Genomic DNA, 23,905 nt, shown 5'->3' on the forward strand with positions numbered 1-23,905 from the left:
AATCTTCTGTTTTGCAGTCATGTCATGCATCGGCATATGGAGGGCATTTTGGAGGAGTCAAGACGGCTGCGAAAGAGCTAGAGGCCGGGTTCTTCTGGCCAACAGTGTTTAAGGATGCACATCCATGGGTGAAGGGCTGTAATGAATGTCAGCGAACCGGAAACATTTCCCGTCGCCATGAGATGCCCATGAACCCAATTCAAGAGGTTGAAGTGTTCGATGTCTGGGGGATTGACTTCATGGGCCCCTTCGTCAGCTCCTTTGGCAATAAGTACATACTTGTTGTTGTAGATTACGTGTCCAAATGGGTAGAAGCTGCAGCATTTCCCACCAATGATGCAAGAGTGATGGTGGCATTTTTGAAGAAGAAAATATTCACCCGTTTTGGGACCCTGAGAGCTATTATAAGTGACGGAGGCACCCACTTCTGTAATCGAGCCTTCGAGAAGTTGCTAGCGAAGTATGATGTGCTACACAAGGTGGCAACACCATATCATCCTCAGACCAGTGGACAGGTGGAAGTGTCTAATAGAGAGATAAAGAGTGTATTGACCAAGATTGTAAACGCCACAAGAACTGATTGGGCGAAAAAGCTAGATGATGCACTTTGGGCCTATAGAACTGCTTTTAAAATACTAATTGGTATGTAACCATATAAGTTGGTGTTCGGGAAGGCCTGCCACTTGCCAGTGGAGCTTGAACATAGAGCTTGGTGGGCAATGAAACAGCTAAATCTAGATATTGAGGTTGCGGGCACAACGAGAATTACAGAATTGCATGAGCTCGACGAGTTCCGATATCTTGCTTTTGGGAGCACAAGGTTGTACAAGGAAAGAATGAAGAGGTTGCACGACAAGAACATTGTGGAGCGGAATTTCAACCCCGGGGACATGGTATTGCTCTATAACTCACGATTAAGGTTATTTCTGGGTAAGCTCAAGTCACGATAGTCTGGACCATTTCGAGTGGTCGAAGTATTCCCTTCAGGGGCTATAGAGATTGCCTCAGAGAAAGACTCTCATATATTTAGAGTCAATGGGCAGAGATTGAAACTATATTTAGGCATGAATGAACCAAAGGAAGTGTCAGAGATCCACCTGACTGAACCTCAGAGGTCGAGCGAGCCTTAAAAGTGCTTGTCTGCATCGTGCCGCGACATTAAATCAGGCACTGCATGGGAGTCAACCCATTGATTTGTTGTAATCGTCGTGCCACGACATTAACTAAGGCGCTGGTTGGGAGGCAACCCAATGATAGTAGTAGTTGTTAATTTTGAGTTTGGGAAAGTACTAACCAACGCAGGTGAGCTTGGGCAGGTGACAAGTCCATCCGAAGCGGAAAGAACAGGTACTATGGCTTCATCTAGGAAACGCCGCACCACAGGTGCCTCTTCTAGCTAAAGCTGGATCGTCCAGGGCGCGCGGGTCAGCTCATGCTCGTCCATTTGATAGTAGCAGGTTTGTATCTGCCAAGGCTCAGGACCACTTTGCGGATAAGGCCTCTAAAAAGCCGATACCGAAAAGGGGCATTGATATAGGATCGGTCCAGCTGGGCTGCCCTCACATGTATACTGAGCTGGTAAGGCGGGGGTTACAAACCTTCATTGATGAGCCGGGGCGAGGGGAATGTGATGGTTGTCCGCGAGTTTTACGCTAATGTGAAAGAACATGTGAATGGCATCGTAACTGTGCGCAGAAAGGTGGTGGATGCCTCTATGGAGGCTATACGGAGGATGTACCACCTGCCCCCTCCTGTGGATCCTTATGAAGACGGATATGAAATGTATGGTAGGTCACACACGCAGTGGGCGATGTTCTTTGAAACAATCTGTTTACCCGGAAAGGAAGTTATATGGATGAAGTATGGTCAGAAGTTTCACTTCGTGGCGCTACACTTTGAAGGGAAGTGATGGTTATATGTTATTAACAACCGCCTGATCCCATCCTCCAACACCACGGAGGTGAATGGTCCTCGAGCGGCTCTGATTTGGTGCTTTATGACTGGCCACAACTTTGACGTGGCCAAGGTGATTCATGAGGAGATGTTCATTCGTTGTCCGGTGAAAAGGTATGGGTTCTTTTTCCCTTCCTTGGTTACTAAACTATGCCGGGCAGCTCGGGTGCCAGAAAATCTGGATGTAGATGGGAGAGTGCCAAGAGACCACAAGTTCCGAGCTGACAAGGTCACTACTAGTAAGGAGCCGGTGGCAGCAGGTGGTGATGCTAGTGGTGATTCTGATGACTGTGAGGATGCGGAGGCTGAGGAGGAGGAGGTGGGGGCCGAGCCACAAGCCCATGAGCAAATTGCAACAGCTGCTACACCATCTGGGACTGCAGCAACATCTGGAGCTACTCGGGTTACCCGGTTCACAGCTTTGGAGCAGGAGGTGGCTGGATTTTGTACCTCGGTCGCTGACTTGGGTACACGTGTTGACGCGGTGGCTGCCCAGCAAGTGAAATCGGAGAAGAAAATCTAGGGCTGGCTGAAAGCTCTGGGTCATGCTTGCAATTTGAACCCAGACACGGTCTCCAATCAAGAGTGATATTTTAGGGAAGTTCCTTTACCTCACTGTTCTTTATTTTGTATGCCATGAGGACATGTCTTCCTTTTAAGTGTGGAGTGGGGGATACTTCAGTGTATGTATGTATATGTAACAATTTGACTGTTAGATATTTCTTTGTTTCTTCTTGATTGTTTTTGGTGTTTTGAGTAATAGTTACATTAGGTAAGCTTAAGGTAGGTAAGTTGACTTGTCCCGACGACGGATCTTTTTCGACGGGGTTCTTGAGGGTCTAAGTCGACGTATAATAAAAAAAACAGGAATATGGAAACTCTTCCTGATGATGGATCTTGTAGACAGTTTTCTTGAGGGAAGTAATTCTAAAGAAAATACCAAAAGGATTTTTTTTTTTAGGTAGTGTAGTAACTCCCCCTTGGTTTTTCTTTGGGCCACGGTTCTTTTCCAAGGGTTTATCTTGAACCGGGTGTAGTTAGTTTTTGTTTATTTTGTTTTTAGCTTTTAGTTAGTATTGATGGGCTACGAGCTGAAATAGGAAGAAAAACCCTTGGCGTTGATACACCTGAACACAGTAGACACTAGAGTTAGTCTCAGTGGTTGATTCTTGCTAAAGTGCCTTAAATTGTATGTTTGTAACTGACTTGAATACTCAAACGAGAGTGTCTTGATAAGCCAATCTAGAGTGAGTCATGTGCCATGTGTGTGTGAGTTGTATTGTATTCTATGCTTTACATTTGATGCCTAGAACTTGCCCCGTGTGTTTGCAAAGCGAAATAGTAGCTTCATTCAGTCTTAGAAGTGATATAGGCATTTTTTTGTTAAGCCAGATATATAAAGTAGACCCACCTAAATGTAATACATCGTAGTCAACCCCGTTGAGCCTATAAGCCTGTTTCTTTGGCAACCACATTGCGAACCTTAACCAATTGTTTGAATGGCCATCTGTTTGAACCCCTTTACCTCCCATAAGCACTTGAATGGTATTGAAATATGCAAAAGCTAAAGTGTGGGGTGGTGGTTTGGTTTTTCGAGTGGAACCGATGAAATAGAGGAAAGGTGCAGTTTTTTGAAAAGTAAAAGAATAAGGACCACTTAAAAAAGAGAGAGAGAGAGAGAGAATAAGCAAATGTAGTAGTTGATAAGTGATGACTTGGTACAATTGCACCTAATGGAGTGGGATGTTATAAATAAAAATATGGTGGAATGTCTGGTTGACATAAGTATGATTTTGATTGTATTAAAAGTGCTTAGGGAGGTTAGTCACTATATCCAAATATATCCTACCCGTCCCTTAGCCTACTTTACAACCAAGTGAAGTCCTAATTGATCTTAGACCGGATGGGCTCGATTAGTAGAGTAGTACACTACGGGCAAGTCTATGGTGCGTCTTTGTGGCATGTGAATGTTCTTTTTGAGAGTGAGAGAATTTTATCTAAGTTCCTAATTGTTCTTAATATTAATATTTGTGGAACTATTCTCTTGTGTGATGTGAGGGAATGTGATTCACGAAGGAAAGGTAAATCTTGACTTCTGTATAGAGTAATTTGAGTAAGTATGAATATTGCACGGCACGTGAGAGTTGACTTTTGAGGCAAAGATTGTTCACTACTAGGCGTAACTTTGGTGATTTGTTCTTGGTGTGATACATTAAGGGAAAAGGCTTAGTGAAGGAACCTTTATAGATTTTGGTGGATTGCTCGAGGACTAGCAATGATTTAAGTGTGGGGTGTTGATGATAGGCTAGATTCATGTAATTTGGCGACTGTTTATGCCCCAGCTTGACTATGTTTCACTGTTATAGGATAGTTAAATGATGATAAATTGGCTCTAATTGTGAATTTTATGTTTTGCAGGAGTGAGTTGCGTGTATGAGGACTTAGAACTATAATTGGAGCTAAATTGAAGCAAGGGAAGCCCCTCGGAGCTGAGTATGTTGGAAAAAGAAAGAAAGAAAGAAGAGCTGAAATGATTACCCAGACTAGCGCGCCCACTAGCGCGACCGTGCTAGCCCAGGAGTTCGAGGCAGAATGGTATGCCATATGCGCGGTCAGTAGCGCGCCCATTAGCGCGACCACGCTAGTCCAGTTCCGAAAAAATAAAATTCAGGGGTAAACTTGGAAGTTCGGGGGTAATTCCACTTAACCTATAAAAGGTCTAGCTCGCACAAAGGAACATTATCAAGGTTTTTATAGTGTAGTTGAAGACAAGGAGAGGCAAGGAGGATAATTCAACATGGAGTTCTTCCTTTCTTCCTTTTGTATTTACCATTTGTGATGAATTTGGCTTTTGTTATGATGAACACTAGTATGAGTAGCTAAATATTTAGTCTGAGGTTTTGATGGAACCTATTGAAGGATGAACTTCTTGATATGTTAATATAGTTTGCCCGGTTTATTCTCTATTTGTTCAACTATGTTCTTATTGTAGCTAATTGGTAGGATCCTCAATTAGCTGTGCCTATTTAGTATGTATTACTCGGGAGAGAGTGCATATTCAGGTAATTGTTGAACAACCCCACTCCCAGAGTATATGAGGGATCAATAACCGAGGGTTTAAAGGAGGGATTAGGGATAACGAAGCCTTGGGTGCAATCTTTAGTGAGCTGTAATAAAAGTCAGCTAGCGTAACTCGGGAGAGTACGTCTAGTAAATTGTCGCGATTACTCGGGAGAGATTTACGATAATAAGAGTGCTCATGATTGATAGAGACGGTTAGGCAAATCTATATGAAACATAACATGAAGGGATTCCATCAATAGGGGAAATCATAACCTTAGATCCTTCTCTTAATTGTTTACAACTTAATCATAGTTAGTCTTTGTTTACTTAATTGCAGTCAGTTATAGTTAGTAAAAATATCCTCAATTGTTATTCAAAACGTTTGGGAAGTTGATTACGTAGAATTTAGTGAGTCTAACAAGAGTAATTGATAGGTTAATTCCTTGTGAGTTCGACTCTGGGCTAAATACTCAGATTATATTTGCAACGCCCGCTTAGACTTTTTTAATAAGGCATAGTTGGGCGTGATCATGCACTAATTCTTGTCCCATACAGGCCACAAGATAAAGATGGGAATTTCTCAATTACCCTTTTCTGACCAGAGACATTCTTGGTAATGATGAGATATTCAAAATTATTCTCATCTATTGTCTCAATATGATATCCACTTCGGCGGATATCTTTAAAACTCAACAAGTTCCTCTTGGACTTGGAGGAGAACATTGCATTCTCTATGATAACTACTTTTCCCTTAGGCAGAGTTATAGTAGCTCTTCCAGAGCCTTCAATTAATTTACTACTACCAAAAATTGTAGTAACATGTGCCTTACACATACTTAAATGAGAGAAATATTTCTTCTCTTTGAATATTGTATGTGTCGTACATGAGTCAACTAAACAAATTTTTTTACAATTAAACTTTGATCCAAGTTTGTTTTGTGAGATATCCATATTTGCTTCCCATATTTTGACATGCAAAAGAAATATACGAATAAGCGTTAGTATTTTCAGAGAAAATGGGAAGAAAACAAAGTTAAACCAATGATAAATAATGACATTTTAATAACAATTACGCAACTAATAGTGTAATTGTGCTTTATTTATACATTTACCACTTTCTCAAAAGGTGTCATCATGCTGATTTATCCTTATTATTTTATTACAAAGACGTTCTAACATCTAATGCTATATTTAATTGTAGTGATAGATGGAAAAGCTAGCCAATCACCAAGTTTAAACTATAAATTAAAGTAGTGTATTTATAGTAACTCATCGTATTAGTCTTTGATAACGAACACCTAAATATTCGGCTACAGATATATGTTTATGCCTTAACATTTTAAAATTAATAGTAGAGAAGCATTACTTTCACATTCACGGCTAATAGTAGAAGAGTATTACATTCACTTTCAAAATTAACTTGAATTGGGATGAAATGTAAAAGCAAGGCGGATAACGATTTATTACTTTAATAAGAATATGTTAATCCTTAAACTAATCAAACTAAAATATTGTTTAAAACAAATACTAGAGTGATATTAAATCAAAACGAACTAATATTGTTTCATAAAATAAATAATATTAATTGATACTAATGACTACTACTTATGTAAAGAACTATGATTACATGATATTTATTCACTAACTACTACGAATAGACAAAAATAAAAATAAAACTACTCAATCATCTTTAATCACGGATCCAACACCGATCAAGTGGTCTATTTTCCCATCAGGGTGCTCAAAGAAGTCTGCCACATTCAAGTGGGTGATGTCAAATTCATTGTCATAGACGAGATTAGCCTCAGGGCCTTTATTCTTTAGAGATGCTTGATAAAGCTCAACCAAATGTCTTGGTGTATGGCAAATATTTGCTCAATGTCCTTTTCCACCGCAAAGATAACATTCGATTTCTGAACCATTTGCCTTTGGCTTCTCATTTTTCCCTTTCCACTTTTGGTAGTTATTTTTCTTTGGGGGGTGATTAACACCAGAAAAATTTCTTCCTTGTCCACAGCCACGGCCACGACCACGATCACGACCATTAATAGGGCCACGGCCTTTTCCACGCTTAGCATAATGGGAATACACCTCATCCACTTCAGGCAATGGTGTAGACCCAGTGAGTCGATTTTCGTGATTTCTCATGAGCAAGTCGTTATTTCGTTCAGCCACAAGGAGAAGAGAAATCAACTCAGAGTACTTCTTGAAACCTTTCTCTCGGTATTGCTGTTGCAAGACCATATTGGAGGCATGAAACGTTGTGAACGTTTTTCAAGCATATCATAGTCGGTGATAGTATCTCCATAGAGTTTCAATTTGGAAGTAATTCTGAACATTGCAGAATTATATTCAGAAACAGACTTAAAGTATTGGAGCCTCAGATGAGCTCAATCATATCGTGCTTGTGGAAGAGTGATCAACTTTAAGTTGTCATATCTTTCTTTAAGCCATTCCACAAAATAAGTGGATCTTTGACTGTGAGATATTCTATTTTCAACCCTTCATCAAGGTGATGGCGCAAGAAAATCAAGACCTTAGCACAGTCTTGGGTAGATGCTTTATTTTTATTTTTTATCTTTAATGGCATCTCTAAGACCCATTGCATCTAAATGGATTTCAGCATCCAACACCCATGTCATATAGTTCTTGGCGAAATTTCAAGGGCAACGAACTTTCTTTTCATAATGTCAGTCATAATTAAAAAGAGGAGAAAAGTTATACCTTAATCTTCTCAAAGAGCTTCTTGAGACGGTAGAGTCTCGTGCTGATAACGTGTAATAAAATAATAAAAGAAGAAGAACAATATTGCAGAGAAAGAGAGAGTAATTCTTATTGAATTTTGGGATGATTTACAATGGGGTAAGGCCCTTCTATTTATAGGGGAAAAATGACTTAACCACAAAGTAAAACTTTTTAAAAGATAGACATTCACTCTAATCACAATTATATTCATAACAGATAGAAATTAAATGAGAGTGTGAGTGTCTTAATTACAATATTTATGGGTCTTTGTAGGGACTCATTGTGAAACAAAGAAAGCGAAACGGAAAAGTTATTTTTGGAGGGAACGTGGACGTCATTAGACCGCAACACTACACCTAAAAATGTTCTCTTTTTTTTTGGTTTATTTATTATCAGTCATGTCAAATGTTCTTTTAATGATTTTCTTTCCTCAGCAATAGTAAAAATACGCGGATTCAGTACTTGAATTTTTTAAAATTTTCAGTATTGAGCCCGTTATATTTTTAAAGTTATGGGTTCAAATCTACTATTTGTTATAATTTTAGTAGATTTTTACACATAAATTTACGCTCCACGTCAAAAATTATGGATTCAGTTAAACTCGTCACCTATACGCTACATAAGCCGCTGATAGTAAAATTTCGGCATTGTTGAGAATGAACACAATAGATCGCATGAAATGTAACAATGTAAGCATTATTTATTATGTGTAAATTTCTAATATGTGTAGAACAGTAAAAATGAAGACTCCCTCTCTTATTTTGTTATTATCAACACGTAAAATTACAATAGTACATTGCAATTTTGCAAGTCAGTAAAAGCACAGCATAGTTTTCAGATAAATAATTCAAGTTGAAGAAGCTGTGGCCATCATTCTTGTAGTAAATAGTATTAACTTGTCAGTACAACTGTAAATATATCATCCTTCAAGACTATGGTACTACTTCTGTACTGATGTAACATCATATTTCTCAGGTTTAAGAACCGTGTATTTCTCTACCCCTTCCAACAACAACAACCCAGTGGGATTCCACAAGTGGAGGCTGGGGAGGATAACGTGTATGCATACGTTATTCCTATTATGTGAAGGTAGACAGTATGTTTCCGATAGGCCCTCCTCTCGCGATTGTCTACCCCTTCCTGAAATATATACGGAGCTTTCCTAGTATATTAACAATGAGATAGACATATATATACTGTAACTGTAAGGGGGCGGAGGGGGGGGGGGGGGATTAATTTTTGAGTGGTCCAATTTTTTGTGGCTTCATTTCTGCCAAATTTCTGCTTAATTCTGTACATAGCCTAATTCAATGTTGATGTCTTTGGTTTATACTGAAGCTTTCATCGATATATTAACTACTTTACAGGGGATGTCAAACCAACATGGTATAGGCCAAATAAAGTACTAAAATAGGCCTGAAGAGTGTATTAATTGTTGCCAAACTTTAAAGATTCTGTGATGGGTGAATTCTCAGGCCAAGAACCTCTTCTTCTGAAGAAAGAAAATGATTTTGACTATCTCAATAAGACACCCCTTTGGATATCATCAACAAAGTTTATTCTCAATGTATTAATGTGGGTGATCTTCATTGCATGGGCTACTTTTCTTTTCTTATTGCCTTCAGCATACATGAATGAATTGCAAAAGAAATTGATTCGAGATACCCAAGGAACTATCTTTGGGAAAACAGGTTTGTTCCCATCTTGGAATTTTTTTTTTTCTTTTATGTATACTGTATTAGTTTTTCTAATTTCTTAGTAAGTAATCTCAGTTTCTACTGAAGTGCAGGAAGCAAATTCTTGATGTTCAGTTTCCCAATTTTCATGATTGCATTTCTTGCAATTATTCGCCTCGTTCTCTCTGGTAAAGATGAACCCCAAGTGTATGTGCACCTGCTAGCTTGATTTCCTAGAACTCCTTTAGAAGTTAGTGGATGTTCTGAACTTGTGTAGTTACTTGAATTTTGAATTGTTGTAGGAAGAAGACTTCAAATAAAGGTCCAAGTTTTCGCTTGTGGACGTTCCCAGTGCTGGTGGATGGACCATTTGGGGTTGTTACAGCTGCAGAAATGATTGGAGTTGTACTCTTCTCAGTGTACATCATCTGGGCTGTTATTATGTACAGTATACGGAGTGTTGACCGCTTATCCTCGTTTCATGTACAAGACATGAAAGAGAAAAGGTAATTCTGTCACCATGATCACGTTACTTTCTTGTTCGGGTTTCACTGATTTCTCGCTATATTTTGTATGTATTTGAAGAGAAAGTAGTTGTTTTCCAATGGCAATAACATTCACCATGTTCAAGATCATGCAATTTTTAACACTGCAGACTTAGGCCTATTGCTGTCTATAGTTTGGACCATGTTATTTCGGCTTCGCTAAACTATCATCCATTTAGCGAACTAGTTACCTTTAGTCCTTTCATAAATACATGTATGACTCAGCTATACAAACCATTATTCATTTTCCGAAAGGACTACTTGGTATTCTTGTTCTAAAGTTATTTGTTTTGAACTCTTCTAGCACTCAACTGCTCTATATCTGGAAAGGTTTCAATCCATTATACTCTTAATTCAAATTTTGGTCCTTTTATATAAAGTTGCAGTTAGTTGTCCAGAGATGTGCAATGGTGGTAGAATTCTAAAACTACCGAAATATTCTTCCTGAAAGATTGATAACTCCAATTTACTGAAGCTCGAGCTAAACATGAGCTATGAGACTGTGTTAAAGATTTCATTTTTATTCTTCAAACAGAATTTAGACTCGACCTGTTGGAATAATAACTATATCCCAGGTCCTTTTTTTTCCTTATTACAGGTTCTGCGTCATTGTCTAATATCCTCTGTTGTAATCTCTTCAGCGGTATGTTGCTGGAGCTAACAGGCCGTCGTTTTGGATTCATTGGATTAACCTGCTTAGCATTTTTGTTTATACCTGTTGCACGGGGTTCAGTTCTTCTTCGAGCTATAGATATCCCATTTGAACATGCCACTCGATATCATGTTTGGCTGGGACATACTACTATGGCTCTTTTTAGCCTTCATGGTCTATTCTATGTGATTGGCTGGGGCAATGCGCGGGTGCCTTGTGGATGAAAGTAGTTCTAGAACTGAAAATTCATTTGCCTAGCCCTTCATTACATGTAATGCATCTTTGTTGAGTATTCTTGGTAAGGAAAAATAAAAGCATTGAAACTTTTGCTATTGTGTTTCATGCAAGCTAATCGAAGTGGAAAAACAATTGGAAACCCATACCTCCAGGACAGTTTTCAGCCTATGCAGCTGCGTTATATAAATATGCGTGTAGACTTCACTTACACTTGAAAGTTTGAAGTAGAAAAACTTCGAATATGTTTTGTAATAACGAACAACCCAATTATATTGTTGGTGTTACGTGTATTGTATCCTAGGCCTGTTAGATTGAGTAGCTTCATCTATCATCAGATAGGCTGGTGCTGGGGATCTTCCTTTTCATGCTTGATCGGTTCCTTTAGATTCTTCCAGCAGTCACGAAGACTGTTGCCATACTTTCAGCCACATGCTTTCCTTGTGGAACCATTGAACTCGTTCTTTCAAAACCTGCAAGTAAAATATAAATCTTTGAACTCAACTGATTTCCTCACCACTGCATTTTTCAGCGATTCTAATATTTCTTCTCTCGCGATGTAGATTTACATTACAACGCCCTTGGCTGGATATTCTTACAAATAGGCGAGTTGTCCTGGTTGCAGTGGCACCCTTTCAGTGTCTCCTCCAGTCCCCTTGATGGGAAACATCATCTTGCTATTCTCATAAAGGTTCTTGGAGATTGGACTGAAAAACTGAAGGGACATATCTTGAATCTTTCCGTTGAACAACCTGAGATGGAGCCCCTTTTGCAGCATAATAGGATATTAACAGCGTCTGTCGAAGGTCCTTATGGGCATGAATCGCCATATTATTTAACGTATGTCAAGTCCAGCATTATCTGCTGAGTATACAATTTTTTTTCGTTTCAGTACCAGGTCATTGGCTAATCAATTGTCTTAACCATGTTTCTCCTCTCAGGTATGAAAATCTCATTTTGGTAGCAGGTGGAATTGGAATATCTCCTTTCCTAGCTATCCTGAGTGATATCCTCCACCGTCTCAACGATAGCAGGCCTTGCCTTCCAAGAAATATACTAATAGTATGGGCTATAAAACATTCAGATGAGCTCCCACTTCTTGAGACAATTGACATGGAGGCAATCTGTCCACTTTATTCTGATAAACTGAATCTTGAGATTCAAACATTTGTGACTCGGGAATCACAACCTTCATTGGTATTTGGTTCTTCGTATTCTCATTTTGTTTATGTAACATCAATCCATTTTATATTGTGTGTAATTTTTTACTTTTTTGGGCTCAGGAGGAGGGCAAAAGACCGAGGGCAATGCACACCTCAATCTCCCCTGGCTTCACTGAATGTCGAATGTCTAGTTTGGTTGGTACTGGAAATGTTGTATGGTCTGGATTGTACGTCATAGTATCCACAATTGGCTTGGTGATCACTGTAGCATTATTAGACATTTTCTACATAAATCCATTCAATGTAACTTACTGGTGGTACAAGGGGCTTTTGTTGATTGGATGCATGGCTGCAAGTGTTGTTGTATTTGGGGGTCTCATGATCGCTTTATGGCATCTTTGGGAAAGGAAAACCTCATTGAAGGAGGAACCAGAGGATAACACAAAGAAGGCTGACATCCTGCAGCAGAATGAGGCCTCTTTACACAAGAATGTTGAAGAGGCTCGATCTGTTAATACTATCCGATATGGTGAAAGACCAGATTTCCAAGGTACATTTGGAGAAACATTGCAATGTGTACTACTATATTTTCATGACAATGTGTTTTAACTTCTTTTTTGCAGAGATATTTGGATCACATGCAGAGAGTTGGGGAAGTGTAGATATTGGTTTGATAGTGTGTGGTCCTCCTACTCTTCAGTCCAGTGTTGCTAACGAGTGCAGAAGGCAGAACCTGCAAAGAAGAGGTCATCAGGCTATTTTCCATTTCAACAGCCATAGTTTTGACCTCTAAATCACCCCAGTAAGCATCCGATAGCTCGTATTAGGAGGACTTGTTGATGCTCTAATGGGAAAAAGGATCATATCAGCTAGTTTATATTTGATCCTTGTAGCATGTAAGCTTATATCTGTAGTAAGCTTCTTGTACATTTTCAGTCGTCGTAAATGCAGCTTACCAATATATAATACAACTATACAAGTATATAACAATATCACCTATACAGCTAGAATGTATCTATGCATTATGGCATCTGCAGCAAGCATCTTGTACATTTGCCACATTGTAAATGCAGCTTTAACAATATAGCATATACTGCTAGCAACTACATAAACTTGCAACCTATTGTTAAATGAATATTTCTGAATTCCATACCATTGTCATAGTGTCTTTTATCTGTTTTTTTTTAATACAACAACTCAATTATAGAAAGATGATGTTCTTGGTAAAGGATCATTCTTACTGTAACAATTTGACCTTTATCAACAGATATTATTACTCAAGAGGTGAATAAGTTATTAAGTTGTCAAGTTCGAAAGTTTATGGTCAGAAAAAGTAATTATGTTGAAATAATTCCTGTTTAAAAATTAAAACTATTTAACTAAGGTAAAATTGGTCAATGTTCCGAAAGGATGAAACAACAAATCGCTATATCTCACTATTGCTATTTATGATACAGTGTCAACACGGAGCTTGGTGAAGGGCGAAATCTATCAATATATATCTGTCCAATAAAAGATCAACTTGTATGATGAAAAAGACCTCTAACATGTCTGCAAGCAAAAATAGTACTCAATGTTTGGTACTTGTAAATTGGAATATTTTCCTTGAGCGAGGGTTTATTGGAAACAGTATTTCTATCGTCACAAGGTAAGGATAAGGTATATGTACACACTACCCTCCTCGTACTTCACTTGTGGGATTACAGTAGGTTTGTTATTGTTGTTGTTGTTGTTGTTGTAAATTGGACTTATCGGTTTGGGCAGGTTGTATACGGTTGAAATCGGGCTCGTCTATTACACGGCAGATCGGGATTGAAACGCGATGGGTTGAAAATCGACCCCTGGTCCATCGAACCAAGATATGAGGTGAGAGTGCCCGTCCTCGAGGACACCCCGTGACCCCGGAATCAACCCTGACCCCGAATGAGCTCGAAGAAACATTGCCAGACCGAATAACGGAAGGCGAAATATCCGTAACCGGTCTGGTATCACAGCGGAAATCTCGGCACGTATCAATGAGGAACCGGTTAATTAGCAAATCATAGGATTTTTTACCTTTTATAGAATTGTACCGAAAGTAGGACTCCCTACTATATAAAGGGGGTCTGATTATTTGTAAAACACATTGTCACATGCATCCCAAAACAATATAACATTACTTTCTTTCTGCAAGCTATTGTTCTCCTACGTCAGATATCGTTTGAATTGCATCCTGTTCAAGTGAGACTCATTTTCTCAAGGCTACAACTGTTCAAGTCGCACAGTTTGAATTTATTTTACCATTGTTCGCTTTAGTTACTATTCAATTCATCGATTTGTGTCAAATTAATACACATATCCTTAAAACCACTTACAAATTTAATTGTTATCCGATTTTAAGGGTGAACACAGCTAATGTTGCTACTGGCAAAATAATGAGTGATTCTGGCGAGTCTTTGGGTTACATCAAATTTTTAATACCACACAAATGTCAGTTTGTTGTATGTCTCAATTTGCAATCCTGTCACTTTGTGTTTTTTCTTTTCGGACAGTTATTTGCAAGCTTCCAAAACACTGTACGTATATAAGAATTTTTGTTCTCTTGTTAACTAATTTAAAGAGATTCAGGTCAAGGTACATAGACAGGATGATAACAGATAATGTACCATTTGAAAACACAGACCAAGTGGTGTGATAAAATAAATAGGTCCATGTTGGTCTGCCACATTTAATAATTTGAAAGAGGAGTGATGAAGATCTAAAATAAATAAATAAATAAAATTGTCGAAGAATTTAACTTTTTGATAAGGGGATTCATGGAAATTTGTTTTAAATCTATTAGTACATCTTTTTCCAGCTTAGATGTTAGAGTTAGACTGGACAACAAAACAAAGAGTTAAAACTTAAGTTACCATTTCAAGAATGTTAAACTCGTTTTATGTAAAGGATGAGTCAATTTTGAACTTTTTAATGTTAAAATTTTGAAGGAATCGAAGTTTTTTTTTTCCCAATGGACTGCTCTATAATTCTATTAACTTGCTCTTTTACTTACTTTATTTAAGTAAAGACAATCAGCATAACGATTAAGTAACTTGAATGAAACTTTACTTACGAGTGCTAACCTAAAATTGACGAAATCAAATTAACTCCATCTATAATTAAATGAGTCGACTAGAATTGTCAATAGCATATGCAAATTGCTTGGTGATCATTGTAGCAGTAATTGACATTTTTTTCCTCCAAAATGTGCATTTTGTTGGCTCAATATGTTTAGTGGCATGTTGTTTTTAAAGTAACACTAAAATTATGTAAAACTTTGTACAATATGATTTAAGAGTAAATTACAATGGAAAGAACAGTCCGGGGCCAAATCTGAATTTATAAGCTGTATTTTAGAAAAATGATTCATAAGTCGTATTTAATGAACGAATTTATAAGTCGCATTTGGGAAATGCGATTATAGCGAGTAACGTATACATAATGCAATTATAAATCTCATATCGAATATCCGATGCAATTTATTAGCATTTGCCAAATGTGATTCATAAGTTGTATTTATTAAATACAATTTATGTTTAATAAAAATGCCTCAATTATTTTCATTATCAATTTTCATTTAGATCTTTATTCATTACATACCAAAAAACTTATCAAAATTTTAGCTCTTCATTTATAACTTTACGATAGAGAATGATTTTTTTAATAAAAGCGTTTCCTTAAATAGAGTATGAGTTATTCTTCAATGTAGCATAGCACGTATTCACTAAATGCAAACAGATAAAGTGCTATTGAGTATAAGTGATTACCATTAATGGAAAATCTTTTAAAAAAATAATTTTCCATCAGAAAATTAAATTTCTAAAAAGAGAATTTATATAGAACTATAAGGATGTTCAAAAAGGAATCGAGATTCGAGAATGAGGAAAAGCTAAAGTATATCGACCATCAATGCATTAGCAAAAAATCGACTTATAAATTGTATTCACCATAATCTCAACTACGACTAATAAAGCATTCTCCAAATGTATATCGCAATTACAAATGCAATTTATAATGCTACATCTGTAAGTCGCAATTCCGCGATCACATTTCGGTTTCAGTGGAACGTGAGCTGTTCTGATGCCCCGAAGACCCGGTTGAACAAATGAGTGATCTAGGCTCGGGGGATTTGCATCTATACCCGTTTTTTGGGTCACGTTTTAACTTGTGCCCGCTTTGCAAAAAAAATTGCAAGCGTACCCACTTTTTCGCGTAACTTCAGCATACATGGCTGAAGTAGCGCAGTCAATCACGCGAAACTTCAGCATTCTAGTAGACAGGCCTGAAGTAGCAAGTGTGCTGAACCAAGTATGATGAAGTTTTTGTTTGTAATTGCTGAACTTAAGCATAGTAGCTGAAGTTTTGTTCTCTATTTGCTGAAGTTTTTGTTTGCAATTGCTGAACTTAAGTATAGTAGCTGAAGTTTTGTTCTCTATTTGCTGAAGTTTTTGTTTGTAATTGCTAAACTTAAGCATAGTAGCTGAAGTTTTGTTCTCTATTTGCTGAAGTTTTTGTTTGTAATTGCTGAACTTAAGCTGAAGTAGCTGAAGTTTTGTTCTCTATTTGCTGAAGTTTTTGTTTGTAATTGCACTAAATAAGCTGAAGTTTTTTTGTCCTGGATTCATTAGTTTTGTCATTAAGCTTTTTCAAAAACTTCAGCAGAAGATGCTGAAGTTATTTAGTTCATTTATAAAAACTTCAGCACTAAATAAGCTGAAGTTTTTTTGTCCTGGATAAGCTTTTTCAAAAACTTCAGCAGAAGATGCTGAAGTTATTTAGTTCATTTGTAAAAACTTCAGCACTAAATAAGCTGAAGTTTTTTTTGTCCTGGATTCATTAGTTTTGTCATAATCAGATTACTATAAAATAATCAGATTGCCAACAGTATCTAAATCATAAAATTTTGGAAACAAATAAACGTGAAAAGAACAGAATAATCATAAAAAGAATCACTAAGTCTGACCTTAAACTTCCCGTACGTGGAAATATTCACAAATTATTGTCTACTAACTTACGTAATTATTTATAATTTATTTTTAAATAATCTGATAAACATACTTATGGCAATCATTCCATGAACTGAAGTTTCATAGCAGCACCAACAACAGCAGAAGAAAGAAGAAGAAGAATAAGAAGAAGAAGAAAACGAAGGAGGAGAAGGAGGAGGAGGAGAAGGTCTCGCGGTCGAGTCATGGGTATAAAATATTTCTATTATATAGAAAAGCCAAGTGTGGTCGACCAATGGCATAACTGTAATTTTAGTTCAAGGGTAAAATTATAATTTCAATTAATAACTCAAGACAATTCTAGACACATTGATTCTTCCAAGCCACAACAAGAAATATTGATATTTCTCTGGTTCTCAATCTGTCCTCAGACTTCTTAGAGGAGTAATATTTTTTTCCATTTCTCTTCATCTTCTCAGTTGGGTGTTGCAACTTTCAGGTCTGTTCCTCTTAAATTTTTGCCCAAATCTTATTCTTTTTTCCATTAATTTCTATAAGGGCTTTATTTTTCTATCCGATTTTTTTTTGTAATTAGAGAGTTGGTATGAGTAAGAGTTTAGGGCAGAACTTGGAGTTTTTTGCCGGCGATAATGGTGGTCTTTTACCATATATTTGCTGTTCTTAAAGGTTGAATCTCTGGGAACAAGCATGATGATTGAATATAGNGATGCGTGTGCCCTGCTCCGTTTACTATTGTCTTCAAGAAACCTAAGGATAAAAACAATCAGAAACTTATTGAATTTTGATTCCAATTTTCTTTTTACCAAATTCCGATGGATTAGCTTTGTATTGAAGATCATGTCGTTGCTTTCTTAATATTGTTCTAAACTCATTCTTTTAGAATAACACACTTTATTAATATATTAGATTATCGATCGCTGATCCACCGGAGAATTTCATTGATCTAATGGTTTTCAATTAATGAATATGTGCTTTTAAATTTATAGACAACTACTAAACCAAACGAGATCTTCTGGTTCCCTTTTTGGTTTCCAGCAATAGAACAGGTGTTGGGTTAACTAATATATCTTTGGTTATGCATAAGACAATATTGTACATTCTAGGAAGGTCCACTTGACTAATTATGTGGAGTTCTGAAAGACTTTTTGCAATCTATATAATCCTATGTTGATTTGCTTTGTGTTTTATTTCTCTTGATGGTGGAAACATATAAGCTATAGTATATAGAGTGTTTTTTTTAATCGTGAATTCAAATTTTGAATGAGTCACTTTTTAAACTTATTTCTTATAAATATGTTAAATTTAACATAGCTTTGCTAGCCGAATGATGTGATTTATCCCTTGAGAGAAATATGCTCACGTCAGGGAGTTGCTTCTCCATAATTTTTTAGCAAGATCATGTTGATAGCGAACAAACTTAGCTGAATGTAAAAATCTTTGTATAAAAATGAGTAATTTTGATTTAAAAAATTTTCCTTTACTGCTCATATAATGCCTATTAGATAATAAAGTTCTATTTGGTTGAAAATTCACTTCCTTTGAAAATTAATAGTTCTACTATTTTGCCCTATTCTGTGTTTACAAGACTAATGGCTACTGAAAACAGAAAAAAGAATTTGAATTGTGTTAACTTTGTGTTGTACTTAAAAACTCATCATCTCTGATCATCATTATTCAACTGCCTTATTTTAAAGACAAGTACAAGAACAATCATTTGATATTTTTCTTATTTCGTATTCTTTCCTATTTCTCATTTTGTAGAAACTTTAAAGATGCTTAAGTATTCATTTGAGGAAATAGAAAGGAGCACTGACACAAATTTCCTCTTAAAATTAACAACAAATCTCCATAATGAACTTTATAAAACTTCTACTATGTAAAATTTCAATAATGAATTTTTTTTTATGAACTCACAAGTTCATGCGAGAAGTGTTCATTTTGGGAAAGGAACATTTGTCACCAGTTTTTATTTATTGAGACTATTCATTAATTCTTCGAAGCAAAAGCGAGCAGGTCAAGCTTCACTTTTATTTGTGATCTCTCCTCCCACCCGCCAAAAGAAGAAAATTAAAAAGATGCCAACGGTCATTTTGACAATGATCTCCTTTTCTTTTGTACTAATAATTAGTCAAGTGTATTATATTGTTGTATTTGATTGATCTAAACCTTTTTGGCCAGTTTTAAAGCTCTTTATATATTCGTCTATCAATGGCAATTTTAAAGCTCTTTAGATATCCATTGCTTAGTTTGGAATAGTTCTATGAACCATGTTCACAACTCTTCACTTCACAGAGTGTGAATGGAGCATTCACTTTCATTCAAGTGATGAAGGTTATAACATAATTCAGGCCAGGCTCTTTGTCTTTGATTAGATTGGTCACCTTTATTTTGTTATCAGTTTAATCCAATTTGTTAAAGAATAAAAATTTGTGTCAAAAGCTAATCTGGTTTATAGCTCATATGTTATACATTAAAATATTGTTGTTCTTGTATTATGCTATTATTATCATTTGAACATATGATTGGCATGGAGGTCCGTTTAGGAACATCAATGTTGGTATTATTACCTATATATTCATGCCGTGAAATAAAGTTTCATGTAGCTAGATATTGAATCAGCACATGCTATCTTTTCCTGTTCTTTGTTATTGCTCTTCACCTAACAATTTTTCATATAATTTTCTCGAAATATACTTTAAGTTTATATTTCATGTACATGTTTTATCTGAAAGTGGAAATGGTGGATTGATTTACCATCTTCGCATATTTGGTAGGGACTAATTCACTTGGCCACTTGGTTAGTGCTTGATAGTTTGGTTTGTTCTACTTTTAGTTCAATACATGAAACGCATGAGGATGATAGGATTCATGTGTATTTATAAATGGAATGTCAAAAATAGCATTCACATATATATGCTATCTTTTAACATATATAATGTACTATGAACGTGCTGGTGTGATGACTACTTTTGATTTCTTTTTTTTTTTTTTGTTTGCAGATTGAAACTACCAAGCAGAACTAAGAGCAAAATTTACTTTCCATGATTGCAGAAGACTAAGCTCCTCCTCCATCACTTAAATCGGTAATGGCTATGACCTACCTCTTTTAATTCGCGATCCCTCAACAGACCGTTCCATATATATTTATGTTCGTCTTTCTTGAAATAGCCAGTGTTGAGTGTGTCTATATTGTGTTTAGTTTTATATATTTCTTTACATTTAAGTTATAGTTATCCACATGCTTCAATTGATTCTAACATGCCAGTAGAAAGAGTTCTTTTATAATGTATGTTGTCTTTATTTTTCTTTTTTTCCAAGCTATTTATTTAATTGTTTGTTTCAAATTAATTTTATTCAATTCAAAACCTTGACGTGTTATGTTGTAATGATGTGTTTTTTATTGATTATATTTGTGCATGTTCAATATCTTGATTATTAGAAATTTAATTTATTTAGGGGCTAAATTTTATCTCTATCATTAAATTTCCCTGATGGATGATTAGTGCATTACTTCTTTGTCAGTTTTCCTTACCCAGCTCAACCAGTTCAAGCAAGGCATTTGTAAAGACCAAGTAACAATCAAAGCATAGAATTTGGACAAAGATGTATGAGGGAGTTGAATCACTTATTTACATGTTCTTTTCTATGGTATCTTAGTCATGCAGTTATAATAGCTACTACTAGCAGAAGATGTTTCAGCAACCAAGTCATAAACAAGTAGTGCCTTTTGACCGTCATTTTGTATGGTTATCTTCGTGGATGTAATTTCAATGATATTCATTGTTCCTGAATGCACATACTGAATATATATGCTTCAAGTAGTAGGTAGTCTTTTATGTTTGTTACTATTTACTAAGGATGGAACTTTTGCTTATGTGTTTGTGAAATCATGGTTTGTTCTAAGGTATGTGTTCATATTTAAGGTTTAAATAATAGATTATCTAAAGATTATAAACAATCATCAGAGTATATCAGCATTCTAAATGTTGGGCCCGTGCTATGCACAGGAAAACCTCATTTAATATATATATATATAATTATTTTTTATTGACCGGCCAAATACTTAATTTGCCTTAATTATTTGTCCAATGTAGTTGATTATTGGGAACAATGAAAAAATAACATGGAGAATAGACCAATAAATTAGGTTAGATAAGGGGAGGAGTAATTGACAAAACAACAAAGAAAAGTCCCTTCTAACCAAACAAATACTTCACCTCAAAAAAAGACATCCTTTGCCGACACTCCACGTGATGACTTTGTTATTTTTCTTCTCTCTCTCTCCTATCTTTCACATGCAGCCGCGTGATTCTTTAAGAAAAAATTATTAACAAAATATTTTATTTATTCTTCTAGAGAAAACCGTTGAGTTGGCAACATTTGCTAACTAAACATGATATATGGTCCAAGCTGGATTTGAGGATTAACGTTAATTAAGCATATATTGTTATAGACTGGGATCTTTTCTTTTGGTTTTGTATATATTTATTTATTTGTTTGTTGGGTTAAAAATGACAATATATACTTATCAATAATTCTTGAAAGCAAAGCATTACGTTGTCAAAGTTGTTTTAATCATATCGCCCACTTGTTTGATAGTAGCTGCGTTTGAATCAAACGCGTATGGCTCGAAGTGGGGAACCCTCTGTTTATCTCTGTTGAATTTCAACATATAAAGTATAAACATGCCTTTTGCCTCAAAATGAATGTCGAATATTGAATAAAAAGGACCTATATTAAAACCATTTGTCAATTTATTCAAGCTCATCTTACTTTACACAAAAGTATTCAATATTTTTTCTAAATGATAAATAACAAAATTCGTGGCTAATAAAGGGTCAACACATCTAATGTTTTCTGTGATTTACAATATCAAGTTATTAATCTTGTTTTATGTATTTTTAAAATATAGAATTTACTCTGTAATATCAATTTATTTGTAATTTACATATTAGCAATCACATAAAAAATATTATAAATCACAACTTATTTCAAGTGAAAAATTGGGACAACAAAAGAACATTTTGGAAGTAAATATTGGAGAAATTAAAGGAGAGTTTTTTGTTTCTTTCCTTTTTTTTAAAGAAAGTCTTAAATAAAAATACTTTTTTAATTGAGCTAGGGATTTGATTTGCCGCAAATCATTGCATGACAATAGCACTTCTCCTCTGGAGATTCTAGAAACAGAAAAACCAGACCTCATAAATTATAGGTGCGGGATGGAATAGTATTTTTGTGTCACTGTCTTTTTCCCAGCTTCAAAAATTATTTTAAAATGTACTTCAGACAAATAATTAGGAGTGTCATTTTTTAAATATTCAGACAAATTTATTTAGTACTCCTACTTTCATATTCTGTTGAACATGCTGTGGCTAAACGCAATCCAATATGTCAGCTGGTTCCCTATTTGATATTACACTTTAGCCCCTCCCACTAGCTGCCTCTTTCATCTGCCATGTGGCATTTGTTAGGTGTATGAAAATGATAGCAAAAGCATTGTAGTGAAAGTCAACTATGCAACTCAAGCAATCCCACTGAAAACAGTTTATTAGTATAGAGAAAGAAAAAGAAGAATGAATTATTAATCTAGATGTCGCTCGTTTAATCGTTTATATTTAAAAATCGATGAATATAATATATATATATATATAATTTATATATATAAGATAATATATTTATGTACACTAAGTGTATACGGTAAAATCGAAGGGTCAAATTTTCTGTCGTTGTGACGGCTCGTAAGCATATTTCACAGGTTCGAGGCTATGGTCAAAGTTCACCCTCGAAGCCTACCGACGCTCGACCACGGGGGCGGTGCAGACCAACAGTTATAATAAAAAAGTGGGGAGTTCCCTAGGCGCATATCTAGAGCTGACAAAGTCTAGTGAAGCTATGCTCAAATCCGAATCATGACCTCAACTAGCTGTCCCATCTCCGTATCTTTTGTAATTAATGCATTAGTATTATGTTCGGGTTTCCCTTCCTATATAAAGGGGATCCCTGTCATTTTGTATCTATCTGTTGCTCCATACAAAAATATACAAGAACATTCTCTCTGCTCTCTAACACATTCTCTTGAGTTCATTACTTCATTTATTGCTTGCACTCATTGTGTTCTATTTATTATTTGTCATTTATTGNATTAATAAAATCTCAAAAGAATTCAATACAACTACCCTAAGGAATGATAGTACAAGTCATGAACTACTATAAATTTGATTTACAAAGCTAGTAAAAGAAGTAAATACAACATCTGTTTGCAAGTACAAGTCACGAGCCACTATAAATTTGATTTACAAAGCTTGTAAAAGAATAAATACAACATTTATTTGAAGGTTACATAAAGAGAAATGAAATCCTGTGTTACCGTGAACAAAAGGTAGCATGAATCCTGCATGATGATAGGTCTCCAATGCAAGGCTTCGACATCCACAACTACTTAGCTCCAGAAACTGCACGCAAGGTGCAAAAGTGTAGTATTAGTACAACCGAGCCCATGTACTCAATAAGTATCTTGACTAACCTTAGAGAAGTAGTGACGAGGTTTTTAAGTCAAAAGATACGCAGTAGTCAAATAACCTGTGCAATATATCAAAGACTGGTAACAGAAAGTATAGTAGAAAAACAATAACTATAATCTCATCAAAATAGGTGATAACAATTCAATACAAGTAAAGGCTCAGCTTCAACAACAAGCCATCAAATAGAAACACACATATGGCACCTCTTGCCCACATTATCACTCACCCTCGCACAGAAATGACCTCGTGCCTCAACATATGTCACACCCGCACAGTAAAAACCTCGTGCCATCTGCGACATGTCCGGCAGCAGGAAACACATCTGGAAAACCCCCTCACCACCGGAACTGGAATCAATGGTAGGAGTT

General features: G+C 36.0%; 1 protein-coding gene and 1 long non-coding RNA gene across 2 annotated transcripts; both read left to right on the plus strand.

Moving 5' to 3' along the window:
* Positions 1-9,002: 9,002 nt before the first annotated feature.
* Positions 9,003-13,186, plus strand: LOC109221287 (ferric reduction oxidase 7, chloroplastic-like). The gene is made up of 9 exons (XM_019385752.1): positions 9,003-9,452; positions 9,551-9,644; positions 9,740-9,943; positions 10,624-10,852; positions 11,257-11,347; positions 11,432-11,708; positions 11,810-12,065; positions 12,152-12,581; positions 12,655-13,186. The coding sequence occupies exons 1-9, from the start codon at positions 9,221-9,223 to the stop codon at positions 12,822-12,824; spliced, it is 1,983 nt and encodes a 660-aa protein (XP_019241297.1). The 5' UTR covers positions 9,003-9,220; the 3' UTR covers positions 12,825-13,186.
* Positions 13,187-19,137: 5,951 nt separating this feature from the next.
* Positions 19,138-20,890, plus strand: LOC109221288. The gene is made up of 2 exons (XR_002067215.1): positions 19,138-20,099; positions 20,539-20,890. It is a non-coding gene; the product is annotated as an uncharacterized LOC109221288 (long non-coding RNA).
* The last annotated feature ends 3,015 nt before the right edge of the window (positions 20,891-23,905 follow it).

This window comes from Nicotiana attenuata, unplaced genomic scaffold, assembly GCF_001879085.1.
Source record: "Nicotiana attenuata strain UT unplaced genomic scaffold, NIATTr2, whole genome shotgun sequence".
Lineage (NCBI taxonomy): Eukaryota > Viridiplantae > Streptophyta > Magnoliopsida > Solanales > Solanaceae > Nicotiana > Nicotiana attenuata.